Source organism: Vigna radiata, unplaced genomic scaffold (genome assembly GCF_000741045.1).
Source record: "Vigna radiata var. radiata cultivar VC1973A unplaced genomic scaffold, Vradiata_ver6 scaffold_161, whole genome shotgun sequence".
Classification (NCBI taxonomy): Eukaryota; Viridiplantae; Streptophyta; class Magnoliopsida; order Fabales; family Fabaceae; genus Vigna; species Vigna radiata.
Window position 1 is genome coordinate 184,198 of NW_014542362.1, and position 27,867 is coordinate 212,064.

At 30.7% G+C, this 27,867-nt stretch overlaps 2 protein-coding genes across 3 annotated transcripts; one reads left to right on the top strand and one right to left on the bottom strand.

Moving 5' to 3' along the window:
• Window positions 1–10,683: 10,683 nt before the first annotated feature.
• On the bottom strand, window positions 10,684–13,107 carry LOC106779759. The gene is made up of 4 exons (XM_014667954.2): window positions 12,738–13,107; window positions 11,614–11,767; window positions 11,383–11,473; window positions 10,684–11,277 (listed from the first exon to the last, which is right to left on the bottom strand). Exons 1-4 carry the CDS (start codon window positions 13,055–13,057, stop codon window positions 10,937–10,939), a joined length of 906 nt encoding a protein of 301 aa, XP_014523440.1. The 5' UTR covers window positions 13,058–13,107; the 3' UTR covers window positions 10,684–10,936.
• Window positions 13,108–21,495: 8,388 nt separating this feature from the next.
• LOC106779816 lies at window positions 21,496–27,804 on the top strand. 2 transcript variants are annotated; one of them, XM_014668019.2, is made up of 16 exons: window positions 21,496–21,641; window positions 22,041–22,286; window positions 22,411–22,572; window positions 22,725–22,775; window positions 23,197–23,331; window positions 23,749–23,772; window positions 23,918–24,029; window positions 24,469–24,594; window positions 24,696–24,745; window positions 25,410–25,568; window positions 25,649–25,744; window positions 25,827–25,942; window positions 26,034–26,157; window positions 26,796–26,909; window positions 27,075–27,155; window positions 27,444–27,804. In XM_014668019.2, the coding sequence occupies exons 1-16, from the start codon at window positions 21,582–21,584 to the stop codon at window positions 27,588–27,590; spliced, it is 1,803 nt and encodes a 600-aa protein (XP_014523505.1). In that variant the 5' UTR covers window positions 21,496–21,581; the 3' UTR covers window positions 27,591–27,804. The 2 variants fall into 2 exon arrangements, with proteins under 2 accessions (XP_014523505.1, XP_014523506.1); XM_014668020.2 differs by lacking the exon at window positions 21,496–21,641 and having other exon boundaries at window positions 22,148–22,286; window positions 22,427–22,572.
• Window positions 27,805–27,867: the final 63 nt, after the last annotated feature.

Genomic DNA, 27,867 nt, shown 5'->3' on the forward strand with positions numbered 1-27,867 from the left:
TTCCTCTCAATCCTTTCTCCTTCATCTCTCTCACTCAACACATTTTCTCTGTCATCTCTGCACTAGCTTTAACTAAAAAAACACTCATTATTAAATAAAATGGTTAGAGAAAAAAATACTTACATGAATAAAAAAATTAAAGCACCTAATTTTTTCTTTATATAATTATAAATAAAATTTCAAGATTTANAATTTTTATTGTTTGATTTTATAATTGATAATTTTATTGTATTTTGATTTGTTTTTTTCTTTGGTAAAGGAAAACAAGTTAATGAATTTCTATCAAAAAAATTAAATGGCCACAGATCAATGTTACCTAGTAGTCTCAGACTTCCACAAATTCTTGAAGCATCCTTAAATTTTCAAACTAACAATTTTCTTCACTCCCACAAATTTTTTTCGCGCATCCTCAAATTTTCAAATAACAATTTTGCAGCGATTTGCAGGTACAAATTCCGGAAACTTTCCAAAACAAGATTTCTGGAATTTCTGAAGCAATCAGAAAGAAATTTCTCTAGAATAAAATTTTCAGGATATAATTTTCGGAACATATGAAACATATTTTGAAATATATTTTCTAGAATAAATTTTCTGGAGGGAGTTTTTAAGAACACTTGTACATAAAATATATTCGAAAAAGAACTTTCCATAATACATGAAATATGATTCAGAATGAGTTTTTTCTTTTTCTGCATTTTCTCTCTTCTTCTTTTGTAGCATTCTCAAATTCTTTTTCTTCTTGTGCAACAGCAGTTAGTGGTGGCAAAAGGCTGTTATGCAATGGTAAAAAATGTTTGAGTATTTTACTTTTATTATGAGATGCAGGTGCTAGCTTTGGCGGTAGCAAGCACCTTGGCCGACCAAATGGAGGTGTAGCAGCGTCGGTCGGAGCTGTTGTGCGGAGAAGAGAAAGAGGAGAGAGAGTCTTTGTCGTGGCCGACGATGACTCCAGCGGCGAACGACAGAAGGAGGAAAGTGTTCGCGCAACATCCTGAATCTCAAATACTTCTGACCTAAAAAACCCTTGGGCTTAATCTATTGGGCCAATCTGAGACCAATGTTTGCCTAAGGCAGAAAGGGAATAAAAATTTATAATTAGTTTTTAATAAGTTGCAAATAGCCACGTTTCTCCTCCATCCCTAAACATTAAAATCATTTAACACGTCATTCCGCCACCTGTGTATAATTTTAACACTGTTAACGATTTTTAACGGCGGGACTAAATTGTTTCAAATTAGCACTTATAAGGACTCAATTGCGAAACTTTAATAGAAGGAGATCAAATTGGGAATACCTAAGAAAAATAGGAACGACTAAATGGTTTAAACCTTTAATTTACTATCAAGCTATTATTGGATCACTATTAATTTTTAGTCTTATATTCAATCTGGACGTGAATGAGTATATTGAAAATCCTATATCAATTAAAATTAACACAAATTTACAATATATATAAGTGTGTAAACCTAATTCTATAAGTTAATTTTATAAAATTAAGTTAAGTTTAAATCTTAAAACCAAATACTACTTTAGATAATTTTGAGTTAAAAATAATATTGTTATATGTATCATATCTAGTCATTTCAAAGACTAAACGGTCTATCTCCACACAAGCTATTTTTGTAAACGCATGACTAGGAAATAAGATCGAATGGTCAACCCACAAAGAGATTAGATATAATTATGGATAACTTAAGATAAAATGTGATTACCACCAATTGAACAGTAAATAAGTTATTCCTAATTAAAAATTCATTCTGAAATCTATAAATATAAGTAGGTGGTAAGAAAGTAGATGATTATATTTAATACATTATTAATACTTGAACAATCGAATCTTTACTGATTTTGACATCGAAATATCTTTTACAAGTAACCTCCTAATTTGATAAATGAACGGGACATATGAGTGACATTAGCGAATGTCAACTTAAAGACTTAAAGTTACAATACACTTGAACCTTAAATCTTGACCTCCCACCCAAAAGATTATCTCTTCATATATAGAAATTGATTTGTAATTGAATTGAATTTGAGATTTTTGTGAGAAATGTGTGAGAAGGTGTGGAGATGGGAAAAGAGAGGCGAGTGACGGTGATCCCCTTATAAGAAAAAGAGGTGGGTGTTCGCTGGACGCGTTTTAAGTGTTTTGCCCAAAATATATGCAACCTTAATGGCAGACCAGTAGTTGCATACATGGACCATCTGCAACCCCATTTTTTCTTCTTACTTTGTACTTTCAAGTTGAAGATCTCACCTACCTTGCTTTCTCAATTTGAGTATATCCAACACACCTTTTTTTTACAAACACTTGGAATTCATATTTCAAACTCTTACAGCTGCTATAACAATTTTTTCAAACTTTATTTCTATCAGATTCAATTGATTAACATTTCTGGGATCATTCCACTTTTTCTCCCACAAAATTATTATACCTTACAATCCTCATTAAACTTCCTTCTCTTCTACTCTTCATATCAAATCACCAAATTAATTTAATATGTCTATTATGTTATAATCACATGGCTAACAAAATCAACTAAGTCATTAATAAATTAGCCTTTTAAATGATTGATAACTGTAAAATGACACTAACAAATATTTATATTAAAACCTATTTTTGTCCTTAAAACATTATATTTTTAATGCAAATTTTTAGTTTTTAAATTAGTTTTGGCTTCTGAACTCTAGTATTTTTTCTTTAAATGCACTTTCATTAATAGTATATTGAATAATTAAATTACAACAACGTAACAAAATTTATCTAAACTTTAGTTTGCGTGGAATTGAGGTTAAAAATCGTTAATAGCACACCTAGTAGTGAATAAGTAATGATTAATATTAATCATCAAATAATAATTAGGAATTTACGTAATACCTCTCCCCAACGAGTATCATTGGATTTGGATTATGTGAGAATCCATCATATTTATAAGCAGGTTTGGACCATTGAGATGTTTGATTATGATTTATGTGATTTGCTTAATTTGGATTATTGGGAAAATACAGTTTTATATAGTCAAAATTTTATTATAAAAAACAGTAAAAAGTTAACATTGCATTGCATTGCATTAGGAGTACTATCCTACCTTTACGAGCAAAAATGAAGTTATAATAATAAAGTTTGGTGTAATGGGACTTTTAGACATTTGAATTAAGAAAGCAGTGAGAAAGGCTTTTCTTTAGACGTGGGAAATAATTGAGATTAATTATTAGTTATTATAATAAGTAATTAAAAATAATATCAGCCATTTAAAAAAATTGTACAGCTTTTTTAGGTGATTATATATAACATAAAATATCTCTCTCTCTCTCTCTCTCTATGTATATTTATGTTATTAAAAAAGTTGTAGGTAATTCAAATTTATTTTAAAAAATTTTGTAAAAATGTTTTATAATAAATACATTTGTTTTGAAAAAATGTTTGTGGAAAGTGACATGTGAACAAAAATAACACATAGAAATGAGGAGAAAATATTTGTTTTAATCATGTGTCACTTCTTAATTAAAGAGACTGAAAAGGAAGGTGAAAAGTATATAAAAGTAATAAGGATCTCTAACAATCGAACCATATCATCACCGAGTCACAAACACACGCACAGTTAGATTCCTTAAAACACATTGACTAAGATTTAACTTTTACTTGTGTCTATGAAAAAACTTTATTACAAAAGACAAATCACACTTTAAGAAAAGCTATGCCTTAATAATAATAATTAACCATCGGTTTTCAAACACAGATACCATCCAATCTTTTCACACCAACTCTTTCAGAAAAAAAAAAAAAGTAAGTGAAAGCTTACCAACAATTGTCTGGAATGGAGTTTTTTTTTTTTTTTTTTCTCATTTTTTACTATTTCTTCATGTTATATGTTTGTCATTGATGTAATCGTAAAGGGAAAGCAAGTAGTCCAAAAACAGAGGAAATCACATACACATATTCATTCCACTAATTTATTTATTTATTTATATCACAACATCTCAATCCACCATGCAAAGAATCTGACTTATAACAAAACTGAACCAATAATAATAAAAAAAAAATGTGGTGTCATCTCAACAATCTCAACATAAGGAATGAAAGAAGAAAGAAAGAAAGAGAATCGATTAATCATCAATGGCCAACACCAGGACTAGGGACAGATCTTAGAAGAACACGATCGATTGTTATGAGGTGTCGGGATATGAGCTTCTCATCAACCTCCGTGGCGTGTCCTTTCTTACTTGGAGAAGAAGGTGGCACAGTACCCTTAGGAAGGGCACTCAGAAACAAACTGTCCCTTCTTGAACATGGATTCACCTTGTTCTGCTGCTTTTCTACAATAACTTTTCTTGCCTCTAAACATGACCAAAGTGAAGCCAAGAGAATCATTAAGAGGAGTACCACAGTGGTGGGTCGTGCCATGTTAATTAATTGGAGCAAAAGATTGAGAAAGAACGAGAGAGAGAGAGAGAGAGGTTGTTGTAATATCTCTATATATATAGATATAGATATATATATATAGAGAGAGAGAGAGAGAAAGAGAGAGAGAGAGAGAGAGAGAGAGAGAGAACTTGGAGATGAAGCTAGGTTTAAGGGATAGAGCAAAGTCAAGAGAAAGTGGCGTGGGGTTTGAAAATCCAATGTGTTTGAGAGAGGAAGTGGAATGGAATTGAATGGAAATATGGGTGAGTCTATATAGTTAATTAATTGGGAAATTCATCATAATTGATAATATATTTAAATCTTACAATCCCACACGCAGTCATAAAAATTAAAGCAGTTTTGTTAGTATCTGTCTTAACACCTTTTTCTTAAAAGTCGCATATTAATTATTTTAAAATATTAATATTTAATTATTTAGTGTTACAGGTGTAATATTCAAACTGATAATTTTCAGGTGAAGCTTTAATAGTGTACCTGCAAAATTTCCACTCTCGAATAAGTGAGCATACAATCATTCAGATGAAGTACCTCAAATATTAAGGGCATGTTTGGAGAATTTACACAATTATGTGTTGTCTTTATAAAAAAAATAAAATTATATAGTAAAGATTGTTAGTGTGATTTGTAGTACAGTTATTATAAAAGTTAATAAATTATTATATATAGTTATAATTAGAAGTATGATTTATGGTTTTTGAAAAAATATAAAAGAGATTTGTAGTACGAAGTGTGGAGGATCTTAGTTAGGTGAGGGCAGCCGGCAGGTTGTCTTTTGTTCTTTTGTTGACAGTTACTTGTCAGGATAAAAAGAGTTAAAGAAAATGTCTTGAACTGTTTTATTTTTTTATTTATTTGGTTATTTGGAAAATAAATATTTCAAGGAATTGCGAAAAGAAATACACAAATAACATTGTTTACTTGTTTGGGTTGTTCATTTTTTACTTGTCAGAATAAAAAAAATAGGTATCTTCAACTACGTTAGTTCACTTTTTACTACAAAAAACAATCATAAGACGTAGATAATGTTGAGTAATAAGTTAATAAGGTCCGTGAAGTTTCTTAATCGAGTATTTAAAATCACGTGATGGATTTATAAGAAATAAATATTGAATTAGAGATAATTTTGATATAATTATGTGATCATGATTCGAGAAAAAGATTGAAATGACTTTAGCAATTAAAAAATAAGTAGCGATGATTAATGGTGCCTTTTGGGTTTATGGTGGGGTGGTTAGAACTTTCACTCCTCGTGGGCCAATACTTCTTTATCTTTTCATATTCATAAATTTCATGAACCGCTTATTTATGATATTTATAAAATTATTTCAAAATAAAAAATCTTATGACATTAAATTTAAACTAGACGGTGTTTTACTAAAGGTTAAAGTTTGTTGTTGGAATTGGCAAAACAATATGGCTGACTTATGCTAATTAACGCATTGAAGGAAATGTTGGAAAGAGTAAGAGGAGAAGTCAAAGTATGTTGTTGGATAGGGTTACGTGTATGGCAAATACTTTTTTATCTTTTAAAAGAAAAGTACTATAAAAGAAGAAAAAGGTGTTGGGAAGTATGGATACAGAGAGAGGCTTAATCATTGAAACATGTCACAGTTCAGGTGTTTTTCTTCAGACATGATTTACCTAATTACCGAAAGTACTCTACCATGTCTGGTTTTTATGTCATCATAAAGATGAAACACCATGAAAAATAGCAGAGCCACATTATCATGACAACAACATCATATCAGTAAAAGCACTCAACAAAACTGCTTTGTCCTCGAATCATTTCCCGTGAGTAGATGCTCACTATCATTTCCATCTCAAGGATATTGTAATAAGATAAGGTAGCTTTTTTTCTTTTTTTTATCGATAGTATTTATTAGAAGAGTTAAACTCACATTTTTTTAAAATTTTTTTCTTCTAAATTTTTAAACTAATTTTATATTTTTAAATAGTAATGGAAGAAATTAAATTCACAATCTTTTTCACTTTTTCTTTTAATTTTTACTATTAAACCAATTTAATAGCTCCTTAATACGATAATACAGTGATCTTGGGAGTTTCTTGATAAATCAATGGAAGAATGTTTTTGAAAATCTGCTTGCTTTTTGCCAATGCTCACCACTATAAAACCTTATTTCCCTTCCAAACCCGTGTTATGTTTAATAACTAATCTAATTTTAAGTTATCTTTGTTTTCATGCTTTCATTATATAGTTTATTTTTCTGGAAAATGATATTTTAGAATTAATAGAGTTTTTAAAATAATGAAACTCAAATATTTTAATATTAAAAGGATTTAGTATAAATATTTTGGTTATAAATGATATTTTGGTATAAAGATTTAGTATAAATATTTTGATTATTTTAAAACACACAATATTTTTAGAAAACTAATTTTTCTAAAGTCTTGTGACTTCTTTTTAAAAGTTTTTTTTTTCTATTTAAAGATTTGAGTTCTCTAAGAGTGATTCTTGCGGCAAGTTCTTCAATTTGGACAATTCAATTGTTTCATTCTCGTAAGTTAGTTTTTTGTCTCTTTTTTCTTGGTCAAATCTATTTTCTCTTTGCACGCGATCCTTTTTTAGATTGTATGTGTCATTTAAATCATCAATATGAGTGTTTTCTTATCAATGATCATAATGGTATGTTCTTATCATTCTTATGATATTTTTATGTGTAGATAAAGTATCTTGTGAGAATAGAGGCACTTTGTCCATCTAAAGTGTACAGTTTAGATAGTATGTGTAATTTATTGTTGATAAATAACTAATTCTATGTTTAAATATTGTTAATATTTTGTTCAATTTTGTGAATTGCAATTTAGTGATTTAATATGTGAAATTCGAATACCTTACATGATTTGGTCTGGTTTACTTTTAGTTGGTTATTTCTATTGAATGAAATGAATTATAATTTAATGTATGTAGCTATTTATGAAAACTATGTTATGACTGTGTTTGAAATGTATTTGAGCTAAGTTATATGACGCTGTTTGAATTGCAATATGAAAATTGAAAGTAATATGATGTTACTAAGTGAGAGTTTACTTAAAAGTGCTAAATTACACAATCCAAAGTTCAAGAGGGAGATTTTGCGAATTGAGATAGTGTTGGGCATCAGTGATGACGTTGGACACTAATTAGATAGTAATAACTAACTCAAAGCCTAAAACATTATTTATCACATAAAAAAACTATATTAATTTAAAACATTATTTAAAACATGTAGTTAGATTAAAAAAATTGTATCAAAATTTAAAATAAAAAACAATTTCAATTTCGAAATTAAAAGTATATTTAATTTTTTTATTTTTAACTAATATAGATTTCGAACTTATTATTAAACTGTGATTAACTTCATTTTTGTTACTAAACAATCACATATAGTATTAGCATATTTGAATGAAAAATTTAGAAGTATTCCATTCTTATAAAGTGAATTTAAAATACACCAAAAATAAATTATCTGCATATGATTAAGGAAAAAAAAGTAGATAGATTATAAAAACAAAAACAACAATAATGAAAACAAGAAATAATTAAAGAAACAAATGGATAAGATAATGATGGATGACCGTTTTTTGTTGAGCCAATACAACCCTCCGTTTTTTCTCTTATTTTTATTTTTTTCTGAGAACTTTTTCTGGTTTTTTTTGAAGTGTAAAACAACAAAGGAACAAGTTTTTATTTCTTGTAGTATTTCTCAATTTTTTTTTAATTGCAATTGTACCCCTAATTCTAGTTCTGTCAGAGCATATTTTGGTTTTCTAAAAATGTTGACTCATCCACGGATTAGTTTTCTCTAGTGTATCTCACTTGAGACCTTACACCCCTCAAGTATTTCTTCTTTCTCCTCTCTGTCGCATCTCACTTGAAACTCTACATCCCTAAAGTCTTTCTTCTTTCTCCTCCCTATTGTCCTCCCCTCCTCCCTCCATTTTCACAATTTTTTTGAACGTGTTAAGTGGTCTTCCTTCCCCTCCTTTCTTGTTTGTTCAGTGTTTGTTCACTGTTTTTCGTGTTGGTGTCGTGGTTAGCTCTCCTCCCTCGTTTCTTCACTTGTGTTGGTGTTGTGGTTGTAGGGTGTCTTCTTCTCGTACATCAACGATCAGGTTAGTTATTTTATTTTGATTTCTGGTTGATCTTTAGTATATGTGGGTGGGGAAAAATGATAGAATGTTTGTGCTTGGTTGATCTGCGCATGTTTTACATTTGCTTTGATCTGGGTGGGCGTGGAATGGGGGAGTTGCAGGCCAAACCGCACATGGAACTGCGGTTAATGGTCGTCACACTTAGAGGTGCAGATTAGGTTGTGCCACAGTTGGATTTGCGGGTGACGATAATTGCAGGTGGATCTACAATTGGTTTTTGGAGGTGCATGGCTGCCAGCGCACTTAAGCATGAGACTTAAGTACTTGCAAACAAACAAATGATGATAATCCAACCTTTTTGAATGAAGATCCCATAAATAAGGTTCATACCGAAATCTAGCATATCCTCTGACAAAACCCTTGGAAAAAATATGATCTCAAAAACATCGAGGAAAATGAGACTTAAGCGACTTTCAAACAAACAATGGTAACCCAATCTTTGTGATTGGAGATCCCATGAATAAGGTTCATATGGATAAAAACAAATCACCTGTTATTTCAGATAACACTAATTGATTTTAAATCAAATATGTCCATTCTTATGGTGTGTTGTGTATGTGTGTGAAAGTACTAGAGACTACATTATTGAGAGGTTAAACTTTGTAATTAAAATTATATGTGGTGAAAGAATTTTAGTTTAAACAAAGGTTTTAATGATCTTCATATCTCTTACGGGTGGTGTATGAATACTTAATGAAATTACCTATATAAATGTCAAGTGAGACTGTTTGCATGAGATCTTAGCATGATCTCTAGAATACTCATGAATATTAGGTATGTGCATGACTTAGTAAGCACAACACAATGATAACAAGAGGAATTGTGGGAATGTATTGTGATTGATAAACCTCTAACACACATTCAATGTCCTTGGTTTATATAACTTGTTATACTAACTACATTGTGTGTTAAGTTTTTCTATCTATGACTAGTTCATATAATTAATTGTACCAACTTTGATACATTACATCTTATAAACTCGGAAAAATTTCTTGTTTTTTTTTTCAATTTTTTTTCAAAAATCTTTTGTAATATGTGAAAGATTGTTATAAAACCCACGTGTATCAAAAATCCCATTGGTTTGTGAATGTCGCCGAGTAAAACGCATCATCTATACTTTAATAACAATTTGATTCCTATTAAAATGCAAGTTCTTCTGCAAACCAAAAGGCATGAGATTTTCCCAAAGTTCCTTTTCTTTGTTGAAAATAGTTTTGGCCAACAGTTTCTGTGGGATTCTTCTACAAATCTTGGACTTTGGGTTGGTTTACAAACTTTATAAAGAGTACGATACATTCTCCCGAACATATCATTCTCACATTCTCTTATTTATATTATTTTCTCTCATCTCTTTTCTTTCCTATATCATCCTAGGTTAAATATTTTATTCTTTTAGTATTCCTTACTAGTTTTGCTATTCTTAAATATTAAGAAAAGTTTTTGTTTATCTTGAGAAACTTACACAGCAAATTACGTATATGTCTTTAAAAACGATGAATCTATATTTACTAAAAAAAATTATCTTAATTTTGTCTTATTTTTCCAACAAATACATTAAAGTCAACCTTGCAAATTTCTCCTAAGGAAGACATGATCCAAATGTTTAAAATACAATGTTAATAAAAATTTATTTCAAACTCACAACTCACCTCTCTTTCTTAATATTTTTTACCAATACTTTGCAAATCATTATTGAATTATCGTAACATATTTTTAGAATTTTTTTACGAGAATTATGGTAACATATTTTCAGAATCTTTTTTACGACAAGTGGTGGACACATCAATTGTGAGGTGAAATGTAAAACTCTCCAAATTGTTTGTTTCTTTATTAAACTTGATCAACAAATCCTATAAAAAATTAAATAAGTGATAAGTAAATACATTGTAAATAAATAAGTACACAAAAATTAGGGTATACAAAATTGTAAGAACAAAAGGATGATAGCATGTAGAATAAAATAGTCTACTTAAAAAAATGCAAAACAAACTGAAACTCTAATCTTATTAAAACAATGGAATCCAAATTTGTCAAATAGATGAAAAAAAAAAAAACTTAAACGTGAACGGATCAAAGCACTATCATCAAGATATGTAAAGATAAAGTAGCAAACCATAAATCATGAAATTGGGAAAAATAGTTATTTATGAAAAGTTGCAGAGCATGAGGACGAAATATTTTTCCTGCTATCTTGAATTAAATTTATGGGCTGAATTTAGAAATATATTCTTAAATTATGGACTGGATTGTCCAGTATGAGCCCACATCAGTCATGTGGATATACATCGGCACAAGCTGAATTTAGAGTGCACACCGTTATCAACACCGTTACCAAACCTACCAAGATTCCAAGAGTCTCTAAGCTCTCTTGGCCACTATCACCATCATCAACAGCGTTACCAAACCTACCAAGATTCCTCCCAGGGCATACATATCATCAAAGAAATTTGTTTTAGTGTTCCCATCGGCATCCATCTTCTCTTTCTCAGTATCAGATGATGAGAATATGTTCTCAAGGAAACCAGCCACCCTACACCTCCTTACCACTTCAATCACTCTATGCTTTAAATTCCGCAGACCACCACTGATATTGGAAAACACGTTTCGCGAGTGAGACTTGGATGATGCTTCCATTTTTTCAGGTGTTTCAACTACTTCAGAAGCACAACTTGATAACTTTTCCACTTCCTCAGTTTCCGCTGCTCCAAATTCAGCCAGTGAAACACAATTTCAATTAACATCTAAGCACTAAGAATGGATTATCTTATAATGGCCTCTCCTATCAAACTCCTAAGAGTGATTACCTGTTAGTTGTGCTTGTAAGAGCCTGACAGAAGGATTTTTCATGACTGCATCCCATACATTTGGATCACAAGCAACTGAAGCTACAGCAGCCTGGTTGAAACCAAAGACAAGTGAATTCTATCAAATAATTCAATAAATGAACCTAAACCTTCATTTAATAGCCTTTTAGATATCATACACAAAACGAGATTGCTAAAGAGGCTGTAATTTTGACTTCACCATCAGTTTACCTGAACCTCACGACTTGTGCTAAGCAAATGAAAAGCCCGAATTGCAGGCTCTGGCGCTGAAGGATTTGAAATTGTGTCATAAAGTGTAGGAGACAGAGCAGAGACTTCACAACCAGGAGATGAATAATAAGAAGAATCGGGAGAAAAATATACTCTGAAAAAACAAAACATAAGATCTCAGATAGAGATAAGTATCACTAGATCTAATATCCCACAACGTATGTGTCTACGTGAACAAGAAAATCATCCTCCAACCCGAAGAGCAGCATGATCCAAAAGACAAAACTAATAACCATGGTCCCACGATTGCACTCTTGAACCACACAGTATAACTTCATCAAGCAATAATTTCTTCAAGACCAAAGTAAAATAATGGGACTAAACTGATGACAGACATAGAACAAGAACATGTTTGGATAACTGTTGAACCCATTCCAAAACTACATTCAGAAAAAAACATATATAAAGTATTATTCTTCAAAAATGTGTTCAGTGTCTAAAGTACGTTCAATCAAAATGGTTATCCAAACACGCATTTAACAGCACCAAATTTACTGAGACAATAATCATATATCAAGAAACATGGATAAAATACGTTGAAGGAAAGAGTTTAAAAACGGAATAATAGGCAAAGTTAACAAAGGCAACAGATTTTATCCCTAGTATTAACAAGAACAATCAATGAGATAAGATGCAAGTACTTCCTAGCATTTATACTATTATTATCCTCAAACTTATTTTACAAAGGTGAATAAGAGCAATAGCCGAAGAAGGTATCATTTTCAATAAGATGTGGGTTTCATATTTAGAAGAAAAAAATGATTTCTTAGAGAATTTAATTGCAATCCTCGTGATGTGTCGTTTAAACTATCAACATGAAAAGATTAAAAATTTCAACTTTCACTGATTCTGAGCCAGCAAACCCAAAAGAAACACAGTTAAGAAGAAAAGATCCTTACAGTAACCATAAAAATGAAACCTTTAGAAAAGCCAAACAGAGTTAGAAAGTAAAACCAAAACAAAGACTTCAAAACAGAGATTGAAACCACAAATACACAAAAAATAACAAAATAAAATAAATTTACATTACAACAATCATCATCTATTAAAAAAATATATTTTACTGATCAATCGCGTCCTTCAAGTCTGCAGTCGCTTCCTTAGCTTCCTCCAAAGTGGGGGCAGAACCGAACACCACCCTCGGCACAACCAAACCGCCGTCGTCGGCGAAGTCCCACTCATCCCACGATGCCGCCGTGTGCACCGGGACAACCTCAGCGGTCTTCGCTCCCTGCGACGACACGCCAGCGACCGACAAGGATGGCGACGCGTTCCAAACCGATTGCTCGGTTGGGAGCGCCACCGGAAAGCCATGAAGACCCGACCTGGAGACGCGAATGCCGGCAATCTTCGCCGCAGTCCACATAACTCCTCCGCCACCCATTTGAGCAATAAGTGAAGTGAGAGTAGCACCAGAAAGGAATAATACAATTGTCATTCGTTGTGATCAATTTTATATATTTTAGCCGTTACACATTCCTAAACGATCAGCACAACATTTTTTTTATTATCGCCTTATCTTAGATTTTTTTTCTTATATAACACTTTTATTTTTAATTTACATTGCAAAGTTCAAAATTTGATTTAGGAAAAACCCAATTCTGTCATCTTATTTAAAAAAGTTTCCCAAAAGAATAAGTTAGAATTCGGTTTTCTCGAAACCGAATCCTGATTTTTTTCTTTAATAACTTTTACGAAATATTACAAACCATTTAAAGAAAGGTTAAAAGGTTTTTGAAATATATTAAACGATTTTTGAAAATGAAGGATATATTAAATTTTAATATATTTTTAAAATTTTGCTTTTAGTTTAAAATTAATAAAAAAATAATTTATTTTAATATTTTATTATATTTTCTAAAAATTAACTCTTTAACATATTTTTTGAAATCTGTTTTTAAGTTAAAATCTAATGAATAATTAATTTATTAATAATTTTTTTTAATTTAACAAACTTTTGAAATTACTTTTATTATTTAACAAATTTAATATATTTTATTATTTTTATAATTATAATTAAATTAGTAATAAAAATAATAAAACTAAAAACAATAATAATAATAATATAAAATGTTATTTAATGTATTATAAAATATTAAATGATATTAAAATAATAAAATAAATTAGTTATTTATTAAAATTTCATTTAAAAACAAAATTAAAAAAAAAAACTAAAATGGTTTCTGAAATTTAACATATTTTTTAAAATTTTGTTTTTTGATTTAAATTTTAATTAATTTAATAAATTTCTTAAATTAGTTTTATTATAAAATTTTGAAAATATTTAATTTATTTTAATATAATTTAATATATGCTATTATTTTAATAATTATTGTGAAAATTATAATAGTAGTAATAAAACTAAAAACTAAAATGAATTATAATAATATTAATAATAATAATGTAAAATTTGATTTAATATAGTATAACATATTAAATAATATTAAAATAAATTAATTATTTATTATTTTTAAATTAAAAAATTTTAAAAATACGTTAAAAAATAATATATCTTTCCACGATTTTCGGAAACCATTTAAATAGTTTTAAAAAACCTTTAACCTTTCACTGGTTTTTAAAAAGTGTTAAAATTTTAAATGGTTTGCAGAAAGTTGAATATATTTTTGTAAAAATTATCAAAGAATAAAATCAGGATTCAATTTTCAGAAAATCAAATTTTCTTTTTGTAAAACTTTTTTAAATAAGAAGTTAAAATTTGATTTCTCGTAAACTGAATTTTAAACTTTTACAAAACCGTACTATTTATATAAATATTAACTACACTATACTATCTCTGTAAATTAAAAATAAAACTGTTATATTAGAAAACAAACCCGTTATCTTATTTTAAATAGATGACGTTTAGTATTTCTATTAATTTTATATACATTTTAAATAAAATATGTGTTTTATTTTTCATTGATGTGTGTAATTTATGATCTAAATGAAAATAAATCAGGGAGCAATAGAGATATATAAATTTGAGTAAAAAGGGGAAAATAATTATCGTAGGAAATAGTAAAAACTTAGTAAATGAATATTTTTTTTTTTATTTTACTATAGTATATATGTTAGATAGTTGTAAGATTTAAAAAACTATAATTTTAAAATACAAGTATGAAATAAATTGGATATTACTATTTGTTATAAATAGGGGTGGAAGCATTCATTTATTTATTTTGTAATGAGTTTGTTATTTCTTTTACAAAAATAATAAATAAAAACATCACAAACTAATGCATTTGATTATACACTTTGATAACTAAATATTGTTTAACTACAAAATATAGTAAGAATTATTGATGTCAGGTAGCTAAAATAGATAATCAGTTAAAGGACAATAACTAGAAATTGTAAAAATAATAAGAGAACAGAGGATTATGGAATTATAAATTATTATGATTCTTCTTAATTTCTAAAATTATTTATTGATTTTATTCATCTTTTTACTCTCATAGCATATTTTTATGGGGTCATTAGTTAGTTAACGTAGACCGGATGCTAAATATAATTAAGCACACTACAGAAGCAATCATAATTACTATTTTGAGATTGAACAACTGTTATTCATAGATCAAATATATACGGATTAATTTAAGATAAAATATGTTTATTATTAATTGGAGCATAGTTAGATTTTATTTAGTCTTAAACTTATTTTAAAATTTAAAAATATAAGTTTTAGGTAAAAAGATAAGTGATGACATTTAATAATTAATTATTAGAACTATCGATAGATAATATTTAGGTTCAACAAAATGGACAGTTAAGACGAACAACAAGTATTTAAACTTTTAAGACATTCATTATACTATGACATGTTCATTTCGATTCGATAACTGAAATATGTTCTCTCTTTTACTTTTAAATAAAACTATCCATAAAATCATTATTTTCACTTTCCTCTTCCATTGCCTCTGCTTAACCACTTATTTTCCTGCTTAAAGTAATAACGTCCATTGTTCGCCTTTCTTTGTTTAAGGAGTCTTCTGGTAAGGATAGTCATAGATATGTTGATGATGCATTGTCATCGTCGTCGTTTGGGTCTTCACACGACATCCAAGGATCAATTAACGAAGTTTGGATTTTGTCAACAGTGTAGCCACAAATGTAAATATTGAGGAAAATAAGAATAAAGCTATCAATGTCGTTGGGGAGGAGGATTTGATTGTTGAAATTGAAATCAATTTTTTGAATGAAGTAGATATAAGTCGAACCTACTAATCATCCTGGGTTGTGGCTAGGTGACTTATGAGGTGTGTGATAAGTGTGATAATTACTCACTTTTCACACTTATTAGAACTCTTTCTTATCCCTAATTCATGTGTTTTGTGTTTAAATTAAGTAAAAAAATCATAAAAGTATATATTAGGGTTACAAAGTCAGATAGTTATTCATTTTGGGGTATTTTGCAAGAAAATAGGAAGATTGGAGCTTATTTTAACCATCCTGTCAGAAGTAGCTCACCCAGCAAGTCACCTCAACTTGCCTGACGAGTTATGAACCGTTGGCCACGCTAAAGCCCTATAGCCCAACAAACTGAAATGCCTAGCTAGCGGAAAAAGTACCACTCACCCAACGCATGGTGATTCTCGCCCAACGAAAATGCACTTTTTTGGATTGTGTTTAAAGTGTCGAAAGTGAGTAAAAAGTGAAATTTTTTGCACTTGGAAAAGAAGTAGATGTCAAAACAAGGGTGGAGGCATTTCTAGGGCTCAAGGGTTCATCTTCCTTCATCATTTTCATCATTCAATCCATCATTTGGTTCTAAAATGTATAGAAGTAGGTAAACTCCTTTTTATTGGGGTTGAATGAAATGCATCTAAACTCTTTGTAACTCTTTCCATGCAATAGAATTTATTTTTGTATTCATGTGTCTTATCTATTGTTTTCACTTGCATTATGGAATATATATACATGTGTGTGTGCTCTTTTATTGGTGTCTAATCATTGAGAAGTATTTTTGAACCTAGATTGGGATAGAACAACTAAAAGTCTTAGTTCTAGATATAAACTAAGGTTCTTGGTCATTCTTAACATTTTTTCTTAAACTAAATCTTATGTTTAAACATCTGAGAGATTAGTATTTCTTACATAAAGATTTAGGGCTTGCTTTTAAGGAATTAAGGCAAGTTTATCTATAATGTAAATTTTTGAAGATGTTAGAATCATATTGTGTGGTGGAGTGATTAGAGTTTGGGTCATGAAATCCAACCCCAGTGAGTCTTTACCCATATCACTTTATAATCATTAGTTTTAGTTAGTGTCTTTAGTTTACAATACTCTTGAAAAAATCATCTATTGAAATCATCATTTAAATTGGCAGGTAGTCATAATTACCTAAACAATTGCAAATCCTTTGGGATATGATATTTGGACTTATAATCTATATTACTTGAACAATTTGGTATTCTTTCCAAAGATTTAACAGTGTGCGAGTATGTGATTCACTTTTGCTAGGGTAGGGACCTGTGCGATTAGGTTGAACAGTCACATATAATTAGAGAAGATATTGATGGTAATGCATTAACTTGTGAGTTTGCAAAGGGAATAAGTGGGTATTCCATGGGAATGAGGGTTTTCCTTTGGACTTCTTCCCATGTACTCATGTCTTTTCAACTATCTACTCGTGAGAATACCATGTAAAGAGTTTTAAATGGGTGTATTACGTGAATTGAACATTGTGCCTACCTAGTTGCACCCGAATAATTGGGTGTGCATTCTGGCCTTCAGGATCTTATGATCGACACTACATTTGACCCTAATGTTAGCCTTATTCTTACATCATTTTTTCACTTGCCCGAACATTAAGAAAGGGTGGATATATGTCGTAGTCGAGAAGGAGAATGATTGTTCTCTTTATACATAATATCCTACAAGGGGTTCAAGATTGGATACTTCAAGGTTGGAATAAAGGAAGTTAATCTTAAATACTTGTTTAATGTTGACGATCGACCTGAATTTCCTTTGTTATAGACCTAGGATCTTAAGCGAATGTCTTCCTAGCTCGTATCCTTGATGAAATTGGAAGAACCACCAGAACTAATGGTTATTAATACGCTTCCTTACTATCTCCAGTCTAGGAGAATTCTACAATGTTTTGGGTATTCAACCCTTTGCGATGACACTTTTGGTAAACTGACATCCTTATTTAGTTTTAATAATTGCTCGATGTTAACTTGCTAAACACTTTTGTTATTTTTCAGAGGTTACGACTTCCAACAATCTAAGAAAGGTTGACTGGTTTTGCAAGTTGGCGACCCAACGTTTGGTTTCAAGGAGTAAATCGAGCACGCTTAGTGCCAATTCATCAAGTCCGCATACACTTGCACGACCAGCCTGTGATGTTATTGAAGTAGAGTGGACATGGAAGCCCGTCCTTCAACCTACTCCTTTGACCACTATCTTTCCTCTTGATCGACCTACTGATAAAAATAAGGATAAGGGAAAAAGGAAGTCCCATCGATAAAGGGAGAAAGCATCTTCCTCTAAATCACATAAAAAAAGTCCTCAAGCAAAAGGAGGAACACCACCCTTGGAAGGTGGCATCTTAGACACTGAGCTGCCATTGGGTGCAAAGGTCTCGTTCAACTTGAGCGAGGCTGAAAAGGATATGTTGAAGGGTATCACTGAAGGAAGTGGTAGATGCCCTTGCTTAGCTCAACATGTAGGCAGTGTTGTTGAGCACTAAGGTTTCCATTAGGGTTATAGGGTGAAGGTCGAGTGGTTGGAGAAAGAACTATATGTTTCTCAACTAGAATTGGATAACACTTTAAATGTTATTGTTGACATGAACGTTGAACTGAAGAAATCCATCTCGCACACGCCAACTCTCAGTAAAACCAAGAGGACTTGGAGGCTTGCCTTGTAGAGTCCACGATACTAAGAAGCATTTGATTGAGGCAAATACTCACCTTTATTGTCAAGTAGACAACATTATGCTAGATTGTTATAAGGATAAGGAGGCAATGGATTATTTGACTAAGAAAAATAAAACTCTCTCGATCAAATTGGAGGAAATTGGTTAAGTTGTTATTGACCAACATGAGGCCAAATTCAAGAAGGCCCTCGCTTAGGCGACACATTTCTAAAATGTTATGTAGGTCAACGGGGGTGATGATCATGTTGCTGACATTATTACTACTATTCAACACACCATTAATTCCTAGGAAGTTTAATCTAGTTTAGGCTTGTTCGGGCTTTTACTTTTTCTAAAAAAAGTATAGGTTGCCTTCATTTGGACAAGTTTTTGTAAAAACCATACTTTTATGCAATGATAATCATATTTTATCTTGATTAATTTTATTTCTATTTTAGCTTAACTATCTTTAACTTTGCAATGTTAGCAATATTGATTAGTTGTTTTCACGTAATGTAATTTTAATTTAATCCATTAGTTGGAGTCTAAGTGAAGTCATACTCATTATGAATGAATCGTTCAATAAGGTCTTTGTCAAAAAAATTTCTTAATCATTTTTGTTGATTGTAATGTGTGGTAGGAGTTTTTATAACTTGCCCTTAACCACTTGTTTAATTTATCGATAATGAAGCGTTAGGTAGGGTTTAGTTGCCATAACTCTTCCTTGACCGATAGTTGTTAATACGGTACACAGTATGAGCTCTTTTTGAACTCATCCTTAACCGTTAAATTTTTCACGATCAAATTGCTCGATAGGGGTTCTGTTGCTAGAACTCTTCCCTAACTTAGAGTTGTTAATATGATACACGATAGGAGTTCTTGGAACTTGTCCTTAATTGTTGAGTCAGAACGCTCGATTGTATAGAAACTACAATTGCTTGCCTTGAAAATATGATTTTATTGCTTTGGTTGCCTTGTTAAAACCTCCCCAACTAAAATTCTCCTTAGGGAAAAATGTTGGTGGTAGGAAAAAGTACGCTGATCAAAATGTACAAAGTTTAACTAAAATAAAGATTAAGATGAGACACGTTCCAAGTATTAGGCACGCTCTTTCTATTTGGGTGCTGCTACAAGTGGTATGCTTCATTCTTCAAATTTTCCACTATCTTGAAGGGTCTTTCCTAACTCGATGCAAGCTTGCCATATGTGAGTTTCTTTGGAACTTCATTCGTTTTTTTCCAAACTTGGTCTCCTTTATTGGAGCTTATCAATTTGACTTTACTATTATATCTTTGACCTACCATGCTCCTCCATGCTTCTGCTTGAATGGTCAATGCTTTTCTTAGTTCGTTTTTACCATCCAATTCTATTCTTAACTATCTACTAAGAAAATGTTCACTAATCTCTATTGACATATTTCTGTCGTACGTTAGATTTAAATAAAATGTTATCCATAAACTCATTATTTTTACTTTTATCAAACTAAAAGAGGTAACTTTGAGTTGCATGAGCCTTTTATACAATATTTTTTAAATATAAAAGAAAAAAATAATTATTATATTTTTTTCATAACTAATGTATTTAATTATGATTTAGTTATAATATATATCATTTTAGCAATTACATTTAATAATATTTTAATTTTATTTTTTAGTTCAATATCAATTTAAGGATATTAAAAATTCCTTTTAACATTACGGGTTGAATTTTAGTAAAGAAAATATGATTAGTTTAAAATTTTAATTTCAATATTTTATTGATCATGCTTTTAATAATTTAAATTTGAACTTATTTAGATTGTATGAATCAAGCCTTCTCTGTACGAGACAGTTTTCTACTGATCGTCTCCTAATCCAATTCCTATTTGTTAACATTATCACGAGTACCTTTCAAAGGTCTTTCGATATCAAAGTCAATTCGATTCACATAATAAGAACAATAATAAGTAATTAATATGTTGTTTACCACCTTACTTCAAACCTTTATTTTTAAACTTTGTAATAGATTTTTTATTATAATTAATCTAATTACGATTCAAATGTAACTAACCTTGACTAAGTCTTTATCTAAAATAATTTGAATCAACCAACTTAATCTTAACCATTCGATCATTGTCACACCATAACCGTCTAGTTTGTTACAAGAAATTCATCTAAACTTAAAATTGACTGATCAAGTAATTATTAATTAGTCCAAATATATTGTATAGTTCTATTTATCAATCGTGCTTGAAATATATTAATTTTTTACATCAACACATGAGTAATGTAGATTTTATTTAATTTCATTACTAAGTTAGTCATGTTTTGACTCTTCCTATTTTAAATATTATAGCAAAAAAAATCACTTCTTATAATAAATATTATACCAAAAAAATTACAAAACTAAAATGAAAGATTATCCATAATATAGTTATTTACATAAAAAGTATTTAAAAGTGATAGTTCTAATTTAATTATTAATAAGTTAAAATGTGAAAAAAAAATCCAATAATAATTTTTTAAGTATTACATTATGTAATTTGTGAAAAAAAATATAACTTTTAAATGAATTATTTTGATTATCTCAAAATTGAATTCGTCACTAATTATAGTAGTAAAACATATGCATATGATTTTTTATAATAAAAAAATAATAAAATTATAATTACTAAAATATATAAATAATTTTTATAATTTAATTGTAGATATTATTTATTTATCTTGTAAATGATTTTAACTTATTTAATAATTAATTTTTATTTATTTAATTTTAAAAAGTAGTTAAATTTAAAAAATTAGTTGTATTTAAATAAAATGGGAAGAATAAAAATGAAAAGAAATATATATATATATATATATATATATATATATATATATATATATTATTTTTTAATTCTTTTTTTAAGAAAGAAAAAATGTTAGAAAATAGTACATAATTATTATTATAAATAAGTTGATTCTAGACCCAACTGAAATGGACACGTTCGGTTTGTGGTTGATATGAATCCTGCACTGTAAATATCAAGGCAACCTTAACTTCCCAACATATTGCTGCGATCATTTTCCAAATGGAAGCGTTTAGCTCGATTCAATCCTCCTCTGCTTCCACGTCTCTTCTCAATTTTCAGGTATTACTCTCACGTTTGAACAAATGCCAACCCTCTTCTTTCATCTTTTAACACTTTTATACTTAATAGTATTATGCCAAATTATCTTCACCACCAATGTTGTAAGCATAATTTAACTTCCTTGAATTTGCTACCTCTTGGATTTTTTACTGACCCAACATAAAATAGGTTATCTCATGTTCCTTACATATTATCCTTTTACTCTTATCATTCAGTAAAATTGGGTTATCCCGGAAGTTCATTGAATGTCAAAATCATTTCTTGAAGTTGAACTTTGATTCTTATTGATGTTGTTGCTGAAGATGGAACTTCCCTTTTAATCAGAGCCAGTGAAAGTTTGGTACTTGTTGATATAATTTTTGCTTCATCTTGTTGCTCTTCTGTTAATTCATACTGCAGGGGCCTCAGTTGGCTAAAAGAAAGTTTTGTAAGAATTCTCCACACACTATTTTGGCATCACCTACGCTACCTAAACCATTTCTTCAGATTTATGGTAGACCTCAGACATTAATTTATACGTCAACGAGAATTACTTCTGGAGCACACAGAGCAGCAATATCGGCTGAAGCTGGACGACAAAATTGGGATTTTGGAAGATTTGTAAAAACACTATACTTCTTCAATAGGTTTCCATCTCCTGCTAAGGTAACACTGTCTTCAACTTTCAACTAGTATAACTAGAGAGTAATAGGAAGGAAAAGAGAGAGAGAGGGAGGGAAAGACTGGTATGAATCTACTAATGAATATTCTTCATTTCTGAATTGTGAAGTTCTTTGACTTTCTAGTTGAGAAACTTTCTGGTCCTTCCCCGAGTGAAATGGTTAACACAATTAGAACTTCTGATATTGTCCTGGTAGCTGGAGCTACTGGTGGCGTTGGTCGAAGAGTAGTTGACATACTGCGGAAGAAAGGAATTCCCGTCCGAGTATTGGTATTGTTGTTAACTTACCTTTTTCACAAGATTTCATTGCATATAATAGTTTCTAGGTAAATAACAAACAAAAGAATTTAGAAATTTTTGGTCTATTAATACTTGAATTTGGTGCATAACAAATATTATATTTCTGTGTCAATGTTTATCAGGTTAGAAATGAAGAGAAGGCAAGAAGAATGTTAGGCTCAGATGTTGATTTGGTGAGTCAGTTTCATAATGTACTGAAAGACTTTACAAATGATCAGATAAATTCGTAGTATCTTATTTCGTTACATTTGTTTTGGGTTCTGAATTTTGCAAAAGTTGCCACCTTACATTTGTAGTTACCATTTTTGTTCACAATGAGGAGTTATTGGACCTAAATACAATGAATCCAGCAATGATGGAAGATAAGTAAGCTTGGTTGTGTTTGCGTGGGAGGAGATAATCAATTTGACTACTGGACATATGAAGTTCTTCATTGATTTTTCTGTGGAATATCTGCTAATATTTCAAGATTTTGTGGAATATAATGATGTTCCTCAGTATCGAGTGATTTGCAAAGAGTGCACTACGTAAATTGATTGTTTCTTTATCCATTACTTTTCTCTGCTGCCAACTTACCTTTATATGTGCACTAAGGTTATTGGAGACATTACAAAAGATAGCACTTTGATCCCTGAATACTTTAAAGGCGTGAAGAAAGTGATTAATGCTGCTTCTGTTATAGTTGGCCCTAAGGAAGGAGACACTCCAGACAGAGCAAAATACAGCCAAGTATGTCCATTAGATTTATTTGGACAAACAAATTCGATTTTTCTTACACAGTAATTACTGCTTATTTTTCACTGAGAACTAGGTGTATAATCTACTAATTAATGATTCTATTTGGACAAATTTTTCCATAAATACTTACAAATAAAGTCAGAAGAAAAGAACGAGATAAACTTCTTTCATATGCTAAAATTAGGTTATGAATATGTTAGGAAGTTAACTTATGCATAAGATAATTTTAACTTGTACGAAAAAAAATTTATTTTTTCTCATTTGAGTCTCCTATAACTGTATGGGAAAATTTATAACAATGGGGCCATTATCAACTTGTTACTTCTCTTAATTGTTCTAGTTACATGATTTTTGGTGAATGCTTCATATTTATTTCTCACTAACGGAATGAACTTATTTTTGGTGCAGGGAGTTAAGTTCTTTGAGCCAGAGGTAGCTTACTTATTTTCTTTTCTGTTGAAATTATCTTCAGAGTTAGAGGTTTTGTTGTCTATTTAATTTGGAAGTACAGTTGGTCTGAAACTTGTTTGTGAAGCTCTTGAAGTTTCTTTTCTTAGTTATTGGTTGCTGAAAACAGATAAAAGGTGATTCACCAGAAAAGGTAGAGTACATAGGAATGAGAAATTTGATCAAGGCTGTGAAGGACAATCTTGGACTTCGAAGAGGAAGGCTATTATTTGGATTTGAAGGTAGGTTCCTAGTTGACAAAACAATTAATTGTTTTTATTCAACGTAATTGCCAGATCAAACCTTTTATATACATGTCCAGTGATCACCAAACTTTGGTGAATAAAAGGAAACTTGTAGAAGCAGAATTGATTTTTATTCTTTCTTGAGGGTAGAGGGTGCAAGAGGCTATGAGGCACAGTTCATGCATTAAAAAGTGTTCTCAATCCACTTGGCTAATAGTTGGAAGAACAATTACGGGTTGATATATTGGATTGAGCTTTGAACTTTGAACATTAAGTTGCGAGACTGATTGCAGCATCTCTGTTGCATGGATTGGCTTTGTGCTTCTAACATTCTATATTTAATATTATACTGCTGGTTTTTACCTTTGTTTTGAGTGTTTCAGTTTTAATGCTGTGCATCCTGTGAATAGAATTTTCTTTTCTATTTTCCTTGCAGGCAATAATTACAGGCAACTTCCTTGGGGTGCTTTAGATGATGTGGTAATGGGCGGAGTTAGTGAGAGTACTTTTCAAATTGACCCGAGTGGGGGTGAAAATGGTGGGCCAACTGGGGTTTTTAAAGGTATGTGTCAAATTCTTGACAATGCATGTGATTTCGCTTTTGGGGGAATTTGTAAGCTATGTTTTACTGTCCAAAATAATACAACTTTGTGTCTAGTTCAGGCGTTGTTTCAACGGCAAACAATGGTGGCTTTACAAGCATTAGAACTAAGGTAATGAACAGCATTTATATTAACTTTTCAATGAGCTCAGGCAGTTGGCAGTGACATATGTGCTTCAATACTAGACCACTTTATGAGAATAAAAGGTTACATTTTGATTAAAATATTATTTAAACCAACTCTGACGCAATCTTTTTTCGAAATCTTGAAAATGACCTCAACTTGTTTTCTTCAATAGAAAAGTATCCTGTGTCTTCTTTCCTAATGTTCCTCTAAATTCTGATGAATTGATATAAACTCGGAATCTCTGTGCTGGTTCACTTTTAGCAACTTAATAGTTCAGTGCTAGTGAGATGTATATATATTAAGAACCGTTTGGTTTGAAACAAGGAAAGCACTTATTTATTAGGTAAGTAAGAAATGAATACAGTTTTCCCTTGAAAGCATGTAATTTGAAGTATGAAATAAAGGTTCAGAGAACATCAGCATATAAAATATTTTGCATTTATTATTTTTTCTAGGACTATATTTTTCCATTAGTTGGATTATTAACGTTTAACTGTATGTATGACTGTAATTATTTCAAAGTTTTTGGAGTTTCAACCTGCCTATGGCTAATTTTTATTGCTGTGATTATAGTATATTATGATTTCACTTTAACCAGTCACTTAGTGAAACAAAGTTCTTATATAAAAGGAGAGTTCTTATATTTCAGAATTTCTCAGAACCTGAAAATCTTTCTGCATATGATGGTTTGGAGTTCCGCCTAAAAGGTGATGGCCGTAGATATAAAATCATTGTTCGCATAAGCAGTGATTGGGACACTCTTGGTTACACTTCAGGCTTTGACACTGAAAAAGGAAAATGGCAATCGGTAGGTATCATCTATTGCTGTTGCTGCAGTTTGTAATATCTAATACATGATCAAGTGTTTTGTTCTTTTGTCTTTCATAGATTCAAGTGCCATTTTCTTCCTTGAGGCCTGTATTTCGAGCAAGAACTGTGTCTGATGCTCCACCATTTGATCCAAGCAATGTTATATCGTTACAGGTATGACTTTGCTTGTACTCCATTAAGTCTTTTGGCTTAGAAATCCCACTGGTTCTTAACGATGGAGCTAAATTCTCTGCAGCTCATGTTCAGCAAGTTTGAGTATGACGGTAAATTAAATGAAACTTTTGTGGAAGGTCCATTTGAGCTTCCAGTGTCTAGCATAAGGGCATATATAAAGGATCCAATAACACCCAGGTAATAGCCTTATCTTTTTGGTTGTCTTTTCCATGCATTTCCCTAATATATACTTTATCTTTTTTTGTACTCCTTTATGTGTCACATCTAGGTTTGTACATGTGAGCTCAGCAGGAGTTACAAGGCCTGAAAGGCCTGGGCTTGATCTAAGTAAACAGCCTCCTGCCGTTCGATTAAACAAGGAACTGGGTTTTATTCTCACATTTAAACTAAAGGTAAAATATCTGGTGATGGTTCCTTGTTTAGCACAGATACATTAATATTACTAAATTTATAAGATCAAGTGTTTTGTTCTTGTTTAAGTTAATAACTAATTGATTTTAGAACCTGTGAGAGTTGATTGAACTGGAGCAAAACTGATGAATAAAACCAATTTGAACGGGTTGCTGTACTTTTTTTTATTTAATTTGTTTACAATTATACAAAGTATTTTTAATTAAATAAAAGTCTGCTCTATACCAAGTTACAAAAAGGCCAATGTATGAGGTTTCCTTATAAATTGTTATTTAACCTCTATTGATTTTTTATCTTACAGATCACGGAATATAATCACTTTGTGTTAATTTGAATGGCTCCCTTACTTGTTTTTAATAATTGTGTTAGTTTATTAGTCAGAATATTATATACCAAAAATATATATTTAACGATTAGCGGTTCCAACTACAGTTCAACTTAATAAATCATGAATCACTGTCTTCACAAGTTCAATAACTGGTTTGGTTTTTAAAGCATTATTATTCACACATGCAAGTTCCTTCTAATATCTTTAATATATATGTGTGTGTGTGAGAAATTTTCCAACTGTCAAACTGTTTTGACTACTTCACATATAAAGTGGCTAATGTTGCAACAGGGCGAAGATTTGGTCAGGGAAAGTGGCATTCCTTATCTAATCGTGAGGCCTTGTGCATTAACTGAGGAGCCTGCCGGTGCCGATCTTATTTTTGATCAAGGAGATAATATTACGGTATGGTGAAAACAAAAGATGGATGCTTTTCTCAGTTCAAGTGCTCTGACTAAACTGTTTATCTCACAATACATTTCTGCTTATTCTCGATTTTTTAGCAATTCATTGTAACCATATATATAGCAGCATTTTGCTTATTGCCGAATGCTATGCAAAACTTAACAGGGTAAAATATCAAGGGAAGAGGTTGCTCGTATGTGTGTAGCTGCACTTGATAGCCCTTATGCGTGTGACAAAACATTTGAGGTCAGCCTTTTCTTTCATTATGTTCATGTTATTCACAATCTGTTTAATCTTTTTATGTTTTCTAAATGTAATGTGAACTTCTCTTGATCCGGGGACCTCCATTTTGGAGAGGAGCCTGCTTCATAAATCTAATATCACCCCTGTTGCTGCTTCTATTATGAAATAACAGTCATATTGCATTTTGGTTTTTATATGGATTATATGCATGTAATCACAGGGATCTAGTATTTGATTATGGTCATTCTCACTCTATTTTACTAATTATATAATCTTTAACATACATTGCAGGTCAAAAGTGTCATTCCATTTAGTGAGCCATTCACTGTGGATCCAGCAAACCCTCCCCCAGAAAAGGACTATGACATATATTTTAAAAATCTAAAAGAAGGCATTACAGGGAAGGAAGCTCTCCAACAAGATCCTGTATCTGTTTAGTGTTGGAGCATTGTACAGTTCAGCTATGAACATTGCAGATGCCAGAATACGTTGAGAGCTATACAGTCTTTTGATCTATAGCGATCTAAACTTGACAAATTTGTTTACCTTCTAAACCAAGTTACATATGACCTTTACTATACAAGATGCATGAATAATGACCTTTTTCCTCTTTTGTTCCAGCAATTAGGAAATCAAAATTTTTAAACTGTAAGGTAAAGTGATCGTTTTTCATTTCTTATAGCAGTTTAAGTTTTTTTTTTTTTAAATAAAAAAT

What these genes read in the sequence shown, in the direction of transcription:
- LOC106779816 (XM_014668019.2), top strand. Translation starts at nt 21,582, where the DNA reads ATGGAAGCGTTTAGCTCGATTCAATCCTCCTCTGCTTCCACGTCTCTT. An exon ending in CGTCTCTTCTCAATTTTCAG is followed by an intron (nt 21,642 to 22,040) that starts GTATTACTCTCA and finishes TTCATACTGCAG; the next exon opens with GGGCCTCAGTTGGCTAAAAG. An exon ending in TTAAGTTCTTTGAGCCAGAG is followed by an intron (nt 23,773 to 23,917) that starts GTAGCTTACTTA and finishes TGCTGAAAACAG; the next exon opens with ATAAAAGGTGATTCACCAGA.
- LOC106779759 (XM_014667954.2), bottom strand. Translation starts at nt 13,057, where the DNA reads ATGGGTGGCGGAGGAGTTATGTGGACTGCGGCGAAGATTGCCGGCATT. An exon ending in TTGAAGGACGCGATTGATCA is followed by an intron (nt 11,768 to 12,737) that starts GTAAAATATATT and finishes TTGTTTTTTCAG; the next exon opens with AGTATATTTTTCTCCCGATT. An exon ending in CTTACAAGCACAACTAACAG is followed by an intron (nt 11,278 to 11,382) that starts GTAATCACTCTT and finishes AATTTGGAGCAG; the next exon opens with CGGAAACTGAGGAAGTGGAA.